The 15,988-nt window shown below is 36.7% G+C and overlaps 1 protein-coding gene across 3 annotated transcripts in view; it reads right to left on the bottom strand.

Moving 5' to 3' along the window:
• Nucleotides 1-15,988, bottom strand: part of LOC121382056 — a 116,827-nt gene that overhangs the window by 31,786 nt on the left and 69,053 nt on the right. For 2 of the 3 annotated variants that reach the window (XM_041511533.1, XM_041511534.1), the window contains exons 4-5: nt 11,600-11,667; nt 2,701-2,916 (exon numbers count right to left, since the gene is read on the bottom strand). In XM_041511533.1, coding sequence (XP_041367467.1) covers nt 2,701-2,916; nt 11,600-11,667 — 284 coding nt within the window. The remainder of the gene's footprint in view (nt 1-2,700; nt 2,917-11,599; nt 11,668-15,988) is intronic. The other variant, XM_041511536.1, reaches the window with a different exon arrangement.

Genomic DNA, 15,988 nt, shown 5'->3' with positions numbered 1-15,988 from the left:
ATTGAATTACCGTAAGCACATACACTCTACTGACTCGGTAACGCAGAAGTCGATGGGTGGTTAATATGTTGTGATTTTCTTGTGTCTTCAGCATGTATCAGAATAGTTATTGATCATTCGCACTGTGTGTTTGTCTCAAAGAAGTAACACGGCTAGAAGAGCTACTTAAAAAACACGGCTGTGTGTAACCTTCGCTTTGTTTTGTCTGTAAGCGGGAGTATTCTGTGGTCCAAAGCCATTAAAAATATTTGATAAAACAAATTACTTATGGCGTGTTGTAAGCGTTTTGTCTACAAATAATTGTGTCTAGACATCCATACATCCATCCACCCACCACAATGTATGTGAACTATCTTATTAACAAGCCTCTGTAATTATGTGGGCAGTACAAAAACGCCAGGTAGTAGGAAACGTTTTGCTTATATTACTAGTAAATACCATGGTCAGTTTTAACAACCCGTAGGAGACGGCCTAGTAAGTTGGCAATCTTGTGCCCAATCGTTTTCGTGTTTATGCAATAAAATATGTTTTCAATAAAACAAAAACAACCTGTAGACGTTCATTGGGGGGTTTTCTGGATTTTCTGTTATCTTTTAACAAGACGTTTTTCTATTAGCCTGCAAATGTAAAATTGTCAAAAACATGGTTTTAATTTAATTTTAATACAACAAAATATTATTCGTAATTCACAGGGCATCTGTAGGCGAACACAAATGGTGTGGAGATTTTCATAACTTTGTATAACGTATGCCCCACATTAATTCCAAGAGTTTTGTCAAAAAAGTGTGTGGAATCTTTGGCAGCGATACGAACTTGGCTATGCTAATGATTTGTCGTTTAGGTTTAGTTATAGGCTTTCATAATTTATTTAATTAAAATTTATTATCGCAATAAACGAGTGTAAACCAAGGTGGTCACAATATGGTACCACGTTTTGTTATTCACCATTTGGAATTGTTATTTAATGCATGTCCCAATATTCCACAAATATCTTAGAAGTTTTGGACAATTATTTTATTATGTTAAGATATGCACAAGCAAATGATAGGATGAAAGAAATGTTTTATTTAACGACGCACTCAACACATTTTATTTACGGTTATATGGCGTCAGACATATGGTTAAGGACCTCACAGATTTTGAGAGGGAACCCGCTGTCGCCCCACATGGGCTACTCATTCCGATTAGCAGCAAGGGATCTTTTATTTGCGCTTCCCACAGGCAGGATAGCACAAACCATGGCCTTTGTTGAACCAGACTGGTCGGTGCAAGTGGTTTACACCTACTCATTGAGCTTTGCGGAGCACTCATTCAGGGTTTAGAGTCGGTATCTGGATTAAAATTCCTATGCCTCGACTGGGATCCGAACCCAGTACCTATCAGCCTGTAGACCGATGGCCTAACCACAACGCCACCGAGGCCGGTCCATGATAGGATGAAGGAGTTCAAATACTATAGAAGGAGGAATAATAACAATCTTGATAGTATTAATCATAATTAGCACCCATCAACTCTTGCTGACCACCCATTCTCCGCTTATTGTTCTATGTGTGTTCATTAATTGTCTTGCTAATCAGTTTTCTGTGGCTTGTACATCAAAGGTTGCCAAGTACATTAAGTATACATTGTTGTGAAAACACCGCTTTCTTCTCGCGTCCTCTAACGTGTAAAAGGTTTTATTAAATTTATTAGAAAAAATATTTTGAATAAATATAATTTTCTTTGTTTAATGTTTTTGGTTTAATTTTGAATGACGCTTCTAATACATTGAATAAAAGTGGTCATAGTCTGATTAAAATATCTCCTTCGTGGATAAAGAATAAATTGCAAATTAAACGAAGTACTCCAGAGGTCAATTGCAATTGCAGATAATTAAAATTACACAAATACAAAACATGTTTATTTTCGACAGATTGTTTTTCGGCTTTGGTCAACAAGGTAGCGCACATTTTCTAATTGTCTGCCGATAGTTAGTTATCTGACATTGACGAGATATCTGATAGTCAACTGACAGGAGAGAAAATACGACAGTCGTAAACTGAGAGTGGTCAAGCATTTGTCATTGATGAATAATTTGATGAATATTATCTGACAGTGGTGAACATTTTGACAATGGAAGACTGACAGTTGAAGACTGACAGCTGTGAATAGTTTGACAGTCAAAGACTATTTGATAGTGGTGAATATTTTTGACACTGGAAAACTGACAATGGTGAACATTTTGACAGTGAAAGACTATTAGACAGTGGTGAACATTTTGACACTGGAATACTGACAATAATAAACGTTTTGACACCGGAGAAAACACATTTGACAGTAGTGAACATTTTGACAGTGAAATATTATTTGTCAGTGGGGAACATATTGACAGTGAAAGATTATTTACCAGTGATGAACATGTAGGTAATGAAATATCTGACAGTGAAAGACGGTCTGACTTGTGAACATTCTGACACTGGAGGACTATCAATGCGGAACTACATCAAAAGTAACATGCTAGTGATGAAATATCTGAGTGTTAGACTATCTGACTGTGCCTATTGGACAGTGGCTATCTGACAATGGTAACAGTCTGACAGTGGTGAACTCTTAACTGAGGATGACTACCTAGCAGTGGTGAGTTATACGACGTGTGCACTAACAGTACTGAACGACCTTCATACTGATGAACGACCTTCACATTGGCGTCAGTGTACGAACCTGAACTGTTGTCGCTCGTGAACAACTCTGTGAACTCCATGCGGAGAACGGACGACCTTGACACCGTGCTGTTGACGCCGTTGAGCCCAAACGAGTCGGTGACGTGCACGGTGATGTTGTCGAGGCCGGGGAAGCTAGGCGCGATCTCGATAAACAGGTCTGTCTGCACGTTCAGGAACGGAACAAAGAAACTCTTCCCGTGCTGGTCGAGGAGTTCTGAAGAAACAAAACACCAGTCATATGGAAGATGAGTTTCAGTTTATTTTTTTAATTTCTTCTATACTATAATCTGAGAAAAAAAACAAAAAAACATTAATACTTATTATTGGAACAAACGATCGTATCTCAGGCTCTTGCAATTATATCTTACTGAAAATGTCAAACAACTATGTAAGTTTGGAAAATATTTATTTAAAGCATTCACCTTAAGAAAATACATTTATATATATGTATGTATGTATATATATATATATATATATATATATGTATGTATGTATGTATGTATGTATGTATGTATGTATGTATGTATGTATGTATGTATGTATGTATGTATGTATGTATATATATATATATATATATATATATATATATATATATCAAAGATAACAGTTCAAAATATTGTGTTTATTTGTTTATTGGCTGAATTGGCCACGGTTTAATTTAAGGTTACCACCCGAAAATAGGGCATTTGGGCAACCCAAATATAAATAACTGGACACAAATAGATAAATTGATAAATTGAGCAACAGTGTACACTGGAACCAGATATACACATGTCGAAAATATGCAAATAAATCATCAATGAAAATATAGAAAAATCCAATTCAAACAAAATCCAAATAAATAAATACATAAATAAATAAATAAACGGTACTATTGTTGAGCGAGAAACTGCCGATTCGTGATATAGTAAATATGATTAAACACTTTCATCCTCTTAATATAAAACAACACTCCAAAATGCCTTGTAGGCTGACCGAGAAACTACATGCAACTGGCTTATTTTTTATGTTTTGTACATCATAAATAAACAAATCTTCATACATTTCATAAGCATTCCGCTCCTAACAAACGCAATCTATTTTCATATAACAAGTTTACTTCCAGGTTAAAAAACCAGAGAAAAAACTCGTTGAGAAAAAGACTCTGGAAAACCTTTGGAAAATATATATTTATGTAAATAATTAAATCATGAATATTTGGCTGTTACTGGTTCAGACGCAAGCTAGAATGAACTATGCACGCACGTGCTTCTCCTTACAGACATGTATCGCACGTGCAGCCCCATTTTGCTCATAAATATTCATGTCAACTCTTAAACGAGTACGAACCTAACAAACATATTTTCCTGATTTAATGTGTACCGCAGAAAAATGTCATAATTAAAAATGATCTTTTGTGCGCAATGTTCAGTATTGTCTAGATTTAATCATGCGAGTTGTCACGGGGATCCTATAATACCCGTAACTGAATGAAACACGATTGTCCAAATATCTCTCCTAACTGTATATCTATTAGATCTCTCTGTAACAGGCAGTTATACCCGCTGGCTCGTCTAGGTATGATCAGAGATAAGATCTTATATAAAGTATATATTATTATAGCACGTTTAGTTCACTAGAAAACACAACAAAAACACAATACACTTTGGAATCTGTATTAACCTACGCTGACAAATGTACTGCCGCAGTAGTTAATTAACAACAACAAATAATAACAACCCAGAACTGATCACTCAATTAGTTAATCTCTAGGTGTCTAGTTTACACAATATGCTAATCACTTCACCGTGACACAACACCCACACGTGTGATAATTGAGAAACGCTTCCAGGAGAACTTAATTAATAAAGGAATTACAACTCTATTCCTAACTGGTTAATTTTTAATTAACCCTTACTACTCGTTCAGTAACGTGTGATAATTGAGAAACGCTGCCAGGGGAACTTAATTAATAAAGGAATTACAACTCTATTCCTAACTGGTTAATTTTTAATTAACCCTTAACTAATCATTCAGTAACGTGTGATAATTGAGAAACGCTTCCAGGGGAACTTAATTAATAAAGGAATTACAACTCTATTCCTAACTGGTTAATTTTTAATTAACCCTAACTACTCATTCAATAACCTTGTAATACAGACTTAATACTGGTACCTATCACAATAAAGACAATAACCTACAGTTTACCTAGGTCCTCTAGGATGACTGGCTAAGCCTTAATAACTATTCAGAACAGTGAGCCTACAGTATACTGCGTCAGATGACCGGCAGCACTGTCTAAATAATATTGGTATAATACAGTATTAAAATATTTAAAGTCACATCAATCACATCAAGGTTATACAACAGAGCAGAAATGATATTTACCAAGTCCAAACGGACGAACGTTCTCTGGAAGCCTTCCAATATGTTTCTCCCCGATATCTCTAAAACCCTAGCTATTTATCATAAAAGCCGAATATCGCCTGGGGGTACATCGCGGTACCTCACGTATCATGAGATATTTCCCCAACTACCAGAGACGCATTTTTCTCTTAGAAGACCAGACTGGATGACGCCTAGTCGCCAACATCACGGTCGTCGAAACCGCACTCGCAGAGGTATTACGTAATACTGGCCACATGGCCTCCACAACTGGACGAAGTGCATATTGGGAAGCACGGTCGCGCGAAGGTATTACGTAACAAGTGCCCACCTGGGCTAAGTGCATATTGGAACTGCAAACGGCCCTCTAACACAATTAATATCGCCACAGTTGAAAACAAAATTAAGAGCATGTTCCGTCACAAACCCCCACCTCAAAAAGGATATTTCCTCTACTCTAGGAATAGGGAAATATACTACATTTAAACAAAAGGTGCGTTAATCGACGCATCCGGGCATTTATAACACATGTAATAATAAGGTGACTACCAGTAATCACACTGAGTCTCTGAGTCCCTGGTATACAAATAAAATATATAAAAACAAAACAGAAATCAAGAATGTTAACACATTATCATAACGTTCAACTTCGGGACAGGGCATCAGCGATTACATTAGAAGTGCCCTTGATATGTTCAATGCTAATTGGGAATTCTTGCAGAAGAAGACTCCATCTCAAAACTCTCTGGTTGGTGGCTTTCATTCTGTGAATGAAAGTAAGCGGATTATGATCAGTAAAGACCACCACTTGATGCACTGCCGATTTCACGTAGATCTGAAAATACTTCAGAGCTTGTACCATGGCCAAAGCTTCCTTCTCTATAGTGGAATAGTTCACCTGGTGTTTGTCAAACTTTTTGAAGAAGAAACTTACAGGATGGTCCAGTCCATTTTCGTCTTCCTGGAACAGCAAAGCTCCAGCTCCCACGTCACTGGCATCCACAGCTAGTTTGAAAGGCATTCGGTAGTCTGGCGCTGCCATCACGGGAGACGAGGAGCGCATCTGCTTGAGACGGTTGAATGACTTCTCGCATTCATCTGACCACTGGAACTTCGTTTCCTTCTTTTTCAGTGTCGCACGTTTTCCAGGTTTTCTCCGATAGGCATGGTGTCGAATCGGTGTAGCGTTGGGTTCCAAGCGCACATCTTGGCTTAAGGTATTGGTAACCGTTGGAAGGTCCTGACAAATGGAAACATTGTCTTGTATCAGCGTAGTTAACGTTTCTCGCTGGGGGTTCAAGTCTGCTAGAATCTGGCTGTTGGTTAATTTGATCTCTGCAGTCTTGACGTCATCACAGGAAATTGAGTGACTCTCAATTTGGACCGGTAACTCTGGAACTATCGGCAGTCTGTCAAAATAACCTTTTAGCAAATTGATGTGACAATACCTACTTTTCCTAACCCTATCAGGAGTGTTTATCACATACCCTGTTTCATTAACCCGTTTGTGCACAACATAGGGCCCGAAATACCTGTTCTGCAATGAACCCCGTTTAATGGGAAGGTACAGCAGCACCTTATCCCCTGGTTTAAATTCCCGACTCCTAACCTTCCTATCAAACACTGATTTTATTTTTCTCTGAGCATAGCTCAGATGCTTCCTAGCCAGTTCGGTCGCCGGCAACCTCCTATCTCTAACTCTCTTATTCATTAATACTCACTTGTCCTCGGTTAACAATGTAGTGCGAGCTGCCAACAAATTTGGATCAGCCCCCTGCTCTAGGATTAACTCTTGTCTATTACAAGGTAAGGCCCCTCTATCAAACACAACTGGTTCATTTCCCCTCTGCGGGAGGTCAACAGGTTCCACCACATTTAGTTCCTCAGTTGACTTATCTACCATTTTACTGATAACCTCATCCATTCCAATTTCATGGCTCACACACGTATCAGACAAATCACAAATATCCTCTGGGTCTCGTGTTACCCTTCTGGCCATAGCCCTAGTCATTACACACGCAGGATATCTAATCTCATCAACCTCACTCTCTTCTATTGGTAAAGGGCTGTCTTTAATTAACAATTGGTCACATTTCGGCTGACAACACTGACTAGTCAAACCGTTACCCAACAAAACTCCTATGTTTTCAACAGGCAAGTCCTTCACAACACCCATAATGACTGGTCTCGTCACAAACTTCGAACACAAGAAAACGTTATGTAACCGGACAACCATTTTTTCTCCAGTAACTGAGGTTAAGGCCAAACTACGTCCTGTATCTGAATTTTCAATACCAGCTAAACACTTTGACGTTATAAGCGACTGACTACAACCAGTATTTCGATAGACTGATATTGCCTTAGGACACAATTCTTGTTTCACATCACAGACCATACCAGTGGACACATACGGGTTTACTTTCTCTGCCAAGGGACTAACCATTAACTCTCTCGCTAGCGAAGCTGACCTCACTAAACCGACCACTTGCGCATTATCGCGTTTCCTTTTAAAACAGTCCCCGACAAGATGGTTATCCTTTTTACAGTAACTGCAATGTGGACGAAAAGTTCGTGCATTGGCTGATAATGCAGGCTTATCCTTACTTTGCCCACCAGGTGCATTCCTAGCCTGACTAGCTGACCAACTAGATGACTCTCCCCGATAGTTACCTTCCCGGGAAAAATCTGGCTGAAATTTCTTCTTTGTTGTAAAGAGCTATCCTGTACTGCCTGAGCTTTTGTATTAACACGTAATCATCTGACACTATGCCTGCCTCCTCTATCTTTTAGACATCACGATCCTCTAAATGAATACATAAGCTAACTGGTAATCCATTTTTAATGTCCTGTAAGATCAACAACTCCCGTAACTCGGTATATGACTCTACCTGATGAGACACCACCCATTTATCAAACATCCCTGCCTGACCGGCAGCACCGTCTAAATAATATTGGTATAATACAGTATTAAAATGTTTAAAGTCACATCAAACACATCAAGGTTATACAACAGAGCAGAAATGATATTTACCAAGTCCAAACGGACGGACGTTCCCTGGAACCTTCCAATATGTTTCTCCCCAATATCTCTAAAACCCTAGCTATTTATCATAAAAGGTATTACGTAACAAGTGCCCACCTGTGCTAAGTGCATATTGGAAGTGCACATGGCCCTCTAACACAATTAATATCGCCACAGGCGAAAACAAAATTAAGAGCATGTCCCGTCACAGGAGTGATCACACATTTAGCCATGACGATTTCGATTTGAACAGCCTTCATACAGTACACTAGAATATCCAATCTAAAATTATAAATAACACACCAGCAGCAAAACAGCAAACAATTTAAACGTAGAGGGTTATAGGGTGGGAGGGTTTCATTTGTTTGTAAATACTCGGCCAACCCTTGAAATGTTTTACGTTTAAAACTTTAAACAACTAACTTACGTCATACCTCAATATGACGTCACTTATAACAATGTGATGTAACGTCATAATTGACAGCACACAACCGTAATAATTTGTTATTTTAAAACAATTTAATTGGTAAATAATTATATGTTGTTATTTTGATAACTTCATATAATAGAAAAATTAAATGTTAATTTAATATATATATATATATATATATATATATATATATATATATATATATATATATATATAGATAGATAGATAGATAGATAGATAGATAGATAGATAGATAGATTTCCTATTATAAGTCTGTTTCTTGTATTGCATGTTTATTTATTTATTTATCGGAACCGGTTTCTCTTGTATTTTGTATTTGTGTTTGTGAGTACTAATGAGCTTTAAAGCTCAATATCAATAAAGAACTGAGCCGAGCAGTCGACATGCAGTTAATTAGTTTTATCACCAGGTCTCCTGTAATCACCTTTGGGTTTAATGAACCGAGAATGTTTTTTTTTCTCTATCATATTAATTCCGTCAGTATAAGTTACAGACACACAATGATATCGAGCTATCTATGAGAAACTAGGATACCACGAATGGAACTCCGCGATTAGTTTCAGGTTGTTCACCAGTAAACAACGTGGTTGTTTCATAGGTCTTACTAACAGATCCATCCACCCGCTCACCAATCCACCACTACCACCACATCCATAAACATGAGACAGCACACGCATACAAAGTCCGACAGCTTGCAAGAAAGTGACATGGCATATAACATTTAAGAAGATTACGAGTTCATCCAGAGTTCACTGCTATTGTATCATGTTCAGACAAATTATATATTATATACATTTGTTTCTTTCCAGAATGTCAGTGTCTGCAGGCATCTGTGATTTTATCGTCCCAGTGTTTACACTAGTACACACAGAATTTTGTGTCCCCATAAGGGTGTACATACGAAACATATACATATTAGGAAATAAAATGAACTTTGACTACTACAAACATTAGAATTATCAAAAACACACAGGGTATAAAGATTTTTTGAAAATAAAATACAACTAAGGTGCAGCAGTAGTCGTTAAAAAGCTCTGTTAGTCAGAAACACTATTACAATGTCTGCTAATTCAGAAGAGTGATTTAAACAATGGTTTGAAGTATCGTTTTCGTTGCTTTCAGAAAATTGCATTTGCATTTTTATAGTCACCTGTACTGACCTTCGTGGGTAGGATGCGTAACATGAATATAAAGTATAAAAGTATAGTTTCTGTTGGGAATACATAATAAATAGTAGTTGGACAAATAAAGGTCAGTTGATAATTTAGTGCGAGTCAACCTGCATCAGATATACGAGCCCGCCACTTCGGTAATAACCAGCCGGGGTCTCTTGCTAATTGGAAAATATGATCGATATTGCAAAATTCATACCCATATGGCAAAACATTTATATGTGATCTATGGACTCAATAAATAATTTTCCAATTGCCCGACTGCCCTCTTGTTATTTGCCTATGATTCATTTTCAACAAAACAACGTCCCCAGTTACAGCAAATTATGATTTCTTAATGAAGCCAGTGTTTGTCTGTAGGCTGCGTCTGTTCGGATGGGCAGATTGATGGCGATAGCAGCAACACATCAGCTAATAGCAATAACCTTTATTCGCCGTCTCAGAGCTGCCTTTAAGTTGTCAAAAACCGCCATCAAAACAAAGCTCGAGGGAAGGCACGCCGGGTGCTTGACCCGATCCCTTTACGAAGTATGGGCACGTTTCGGAGCAACAAATGTCAATTAGCGCTGGTAACGCGGGACGACAGCGAATTTAAAGTGCCACTGCCAGCAAAGACAACAAAATCCACTCGGGACTTCCGGTCATCCATGCTGTGGGCGATATCGTTGTCAAGCAACGTTGCCAGGTCGTTGTTCATCGCAAACCAGGCTCGTGTTGTTATTGTTGTTGTTTGGTTCCTGCCAGATCGCCTATTTGCTCATCTGACCATGTTAGTATTAGTAATACTTTAGTGGATACAGGCGGTCGGTAGTTTTACAGTTGTTAGATTAATATTGCTCATCCAGCATCACTCAGCGAACATCGAAACGTTAACAATCCATGTCAGTCGAAGTGCACAACCTTCTTTAACAATGGCCAACAAACTACAAAAACTGTCGCCAGTACCCTGTAGACACACAGATAACCTTTGGTGACAATCCGTCTAGAATTACTACTAACTTATTTCCAGAGCCATCGATAACACCGTTGCAGAACAATCGCTAGTTCTCATCCAAAACCTTCGCTAGCATCATTCCATAATTACAGCCATCTACCCTACAGAACTGTTGCTTACCCAATGCAGGGCATAAACAGTTGGCGAGTTTTTCCGAATGTGCATGTTAGCATTACCCAGACCCAATGTGTATGTGGTTCTATTCATCAGTTTAAAATGTTTGTTGTTGACTAACGTTATTCTGTTGCTCTTCGGGTTCATCGGTTAGTTTACTTTCGCACCTAACAAGTTTCTCTTTTTAAAAGCACAAGCTTCAGGGGTCGCTTGTACAAATGAAGGCTTTGTCCAATTATCTGTATAGTTGATGAGTTCTGTCCTTTCCGTGAAGAAAGTAATCAAGTAAATGATACATATCGTTATCTATTTTTGTCGACAAGCTCTGGCTATACATTCATCAGCGCATCTCTAGATGTGAAAAGACTCGGCCATCGGTCTTATCTTTGGGAAAGTGAATATAAAAAATATGGTCCTGCTGATGGAAAAAAATGTAGCGGGTTTCCACCGAAGCTTATATTTCAGAACTATCAAATGTTTGATATCCAATAGCCGATGATTAATATAATATAGTAAATTAGAGAACATTGGCAATCTAATTCGAATGACTAAACCATTACAATATTGAAGCCAGCATTATAGTACAGGGTTGAGTCCAGAGGGGGTTTTGACAACGATCTCATATATTACACAGGACTTTCTCCACAAATATTGATATGCGTACTCAAGGTCAAAACGAGGTGTGTTAAGACATGTCAGGAAACAGCATCAAAATGTCTATCATAAAAGGTTTTGGAAGCATTTTGAAAACTATTTACGGAGTAAATGCAGCAAAAGAACCTGCGGTTATGATTGGTAGCCTGGTGCTGACAGTCTCCTTTGTTCGGTTGGCCGAGAGGTACATATCACTGAAAATATAGTAGATAAGATGACCATGTAATGCACACACCAATGAAAGCCATTGGAAAAAGCCGAAACATTCACTTGATTTTTATTCGATGCAGAAAAACGAGTCACTGCCTATATATTAACACAATAGAGTGACACAAAGCACCCACACACTCAAAGACGTCCATCAAGGTACTGACAATATATGTTCAGACTGTGGGATTGTGTGCCCGGGACAGAGTACTTAAATCTTAATTGAATATAGGCCCGCCAACACGTTACAAGAAAGAAAAGTACACAAAACCATCTTTGCCAGCGACATTTATGCTAGGTGTAGAATGATCGAATTACTGGAACCGTGAATCAAACTCGGAAGATATCTGTAACTACCTACTTCGCTTACTATGATTAGATGCTGAAAACAAAGGCAGACATGACGAACAGTGTGACTATTTTGTAATAAGCTTACTTAGACGATTAACTCGCCTCTTAAGACATTAGATGAATTGTTTAACTATAATATAAATAAAATGTATTAATGATATGAATAATACTTTAACGTCATATGCTCTCACACGTGTTTATAAATATATTAATAATATCAATGATAACTATGTTTAAAATATTCACCATGGAAGCAATCACGACTTTGCCTAACATCCGTTCGACTCTGTCTTGTACAGACATACGATTTTGATATCGGAATACTTTGTTGTCGTTCAGAATTTTTACTAATGTGCTATGTTTCTCTATTCCATTAAACAAAGAACAACTTATATATGTTATATATGATATAGAGAATGAATATCATTTTATACATAATTTTCCAATGTACGTAATTTACAAAACAAACGTTTATTCCACAATATAATAGACATTGTCCATGTGTCTTTAAATTTACTGCTTTGTATAATAATGTTAATGCTCAAATTGTAACAAATTTGTCATCGCATTATTTCAAATCATTTGAATTAAAAATAATATAGTGTATTATAAGCTTATGCACATCAACAGTATTACATGCTTGAATCTGGATTATTTTATATATTAGGTGTCCTAGCTGGTGTCATAGTAATTGTTTGTCCTGTAGTTTGTGTAACTACTAATTTCAGTATGAATGTATATACCTTTAATTATGTACCTTGAATAAACCGGACACCATCTCGGGACTAAATGAAAAGTCCGATTTTAAGAGGTAACCGGTTTAGAAATACATACATACATACATACATACATACATACATACATATATATACTCTTTAAAACAAATATGTATGTGTATGTGTCTGTGCGTCTGAGTGTGTGTGTGTGTGTGTGTGTGTGTGTATGTGTATGTGTGTGTGTGTGTGTATGTGTGTGTGTGCGTGTGTGTGTGTGTGTGTGTATGTGTGTGTGTGTGTGTGTGTGTGTGTGTGTGTGTGTGTGTGTGTGTGTGTGTGTGTGTGTGTGTGTGTGTGTGTGTGTGTGTGTGTGTGTGTGTGTGTGTGTGTGTGTGTGTGTGTGTGTGTGTCGTCAATACTCCAAGAGGATTATTGCAATAAACTATTTCTATAAATTATTTCATTACATTAATTCCATAAATAATCATCTAAAATAAAATCATAATTATAACTATATAATCATGCCTTTATTGCATTATGGTGGCTGTTTAAGAGCTGGTATATTTAAAAGGTTTGATAAAATTACCACCACATTTGGTGCGTATCTACCTTGGAGAACCTGAAGTGAATGTATTGTTCTGACAATGTGGTCTGCAAATCAGAAGTGAATTCAATTTCACAGCTTTGTCACTGGGTTAAAACTCTTCATTACGTCATTAAAAGCTTTCAATAACACGTTGACATTTATAACAGACCAGGACAAAAAGACTACTTTTCTAGCTAGTTGAAGAGGAGAAACCTTTTGACTGACAGCGTAATTTCCCGGGTTTTTTTTTTTTCTTCTAAAAACGCACTTATTTTTATTGATAACACTATGGTAACTGGGTTAGTTTCTATTGATAAAGAAGTCTTTAAGTCTTCGATTTCCTAAATTAAGAAATTAAAGTCTGTTACTGAATAACGCGATTATCGTTAATTAGAAACCGCGACACGTGCAGATATAAAACATCATTAAAATCGCACGAGGCGGTGTGAAACTGGAGTCTACACAGCTTGAACATGTCAAGTCTTATTTCCTTACGTAACCTAATTATTTACGCATATCAGAGGTGGAAATAACGACATTGTCAACCATGGACAGTTCTTAATGTGATTCATCGACATTTTTTAGCATAGTCCATTAACGGTTATAACACTCGCATAATATATGACATTACAACACACTGTGAAAGTTAATTCAGGACAATGCAACATTACAATACTGTGAATGTTCGTAAAGAACACGCATTATAAGACATGAATATAATATAGAACAATACAACATGAGAGCATTGTGAGAACAGGGCAGTACATTGTAACACTGTGAAAGTTAATACAAAATATACAACATTACAGAATGAAAGTTAATACTAGACAATAGAACATTACAACACCGTGAATGTCAATACAGGATAATACAACATTACAACACCGTGAATGTCAATACAGGATAATACAACGTTAGAACACTGAATGTTAATACAGGATAACACAACATTACAACACCGTGAATGTCAATACAGGATAATACAACATTAGAACACCGTGAATGTCAATACAGGATAATACAACATTAGAACACTGAATGTTAATACAGGATAATTCAACATTAGAACACTGAATGTTAATACAGAATAATACAACATTAGAACACTGAATGTTAATACAGGATGATAAAATATTAGAATACTGTGAATGTCAATACAGGATAATACAACATTAGAACACTGAATGTTAATACAGGATAATACAACATTAGAACACCGTGAATGTCAATACAGGATAATACAACATTAGAACACCGTGAGTGTCAATACAGCATAATACAACACTAGAACACTGTGAATGTCAATACAGGATAATACAATACTACAACACCGTGAATGTCAATACAGGATAATACAACACTACAACACCGTGAATGTCAATACAGGATAATACAACATTAGAACACCGTGAATGTCAATACAGGATAATACAACATTAGAACACCGTGAATGTCAATACAGGATAATACAACATTACAAAAACGTGAATGTCAATACAGGATAATACAACATTAGAACACTGGATGTTAATACAGGATAATACAACATTAGAACACTGAATGTTAATACAGAATAATACAACATTAGAACACTTTGAATGCCAATACAGGATAATACAACATTAGAACACTGTGAATGTCAATACAGGATAATACAACATTCGAACACTGTGAGTGTCAATACAGGATAATACAACAGTAGAACACTGTGAATGTCAATACAGGATAATACAACAGTAGAACACTGTGAATGTCAATACACGATAATACAACATTAGAACACTGTGGATGTTAATACAGGATAATACAATATTAGAACACTGTGAGTGTCAATACAGGATAATACAATATTAGAACACTGTAAGTGTCAATACAGGATAATACAACGTTAGAACACTGTGAGTGTCAATACAGGATAATACAACATTAGAACACTGTGAATGTCAATACAGGATAATACAACATTACAACACTGTGAATGTTAATACAGGATAATACAACATTAGAACACTGTGAGTGTCAATACAGGATAATACAACATTAGAACACTGTGAGTGTCAATACAGAACAATACAACATTAGAACACTGTGAATGTTAATACAGAACAATATAACATTATAGTCCATGGGCCAGATACCGAACACACACCCCCCCCCCCCCCCCCCCCCCCCCCCAAGGGATTTTTGGAGACAAGTATTTTTTAGATACCTCATTATATATGAATTTAATATCTGGTTGTCTGCAGCAAAAATGTTGGTGGATTAAAAAAATATCGCCTTTTGAATGGGGGTACCGTTGCACATTTTGTGTCCCAAAAACACTATATTGAAAAATTAAATATAGTGATAAAGTTGTCATCCATATACATTTTTAACAGATATAATGCCAAAATTAATGATATTCATCCTATACTAGATGTTAATAGTAACAAATCAAATAACAATGCAATATGTGGTATGAATAATGATATACTCATCGGCAAAAGTTAAGCAATGCCTCAAATGCATTATTTTCTATATTTACATATATTTTGGGCTGCTTGAACCTTTTACTATTAAAAATTGCACTGTATTTAATATATTGAGGCAGCATTATTCAAATATGGTTCAGTATATCTGCCTATACTATACTCAACAAGATTAATTAAGGTCCAA

Source organism: Gigantopelta aegis, chromosome 9, assembly GCF_016097555.1.
Source record: "Gigantopelta aegis isolate Gae_Host chromosome 9, Gae_host_genome, whole genome shotgun sequence".
NCBI lineage: Eukaryota > Metazoa > Mollusca > Gastropoda > Neomphalida > Peltospiridae > Gigantopelta > Gigantopelta aegis.
The sequence above is the reverse complement of the archived record's forward strand: the minus strand, read 5'-3'. Positions and strand labels throughout refer to the sequence as shown.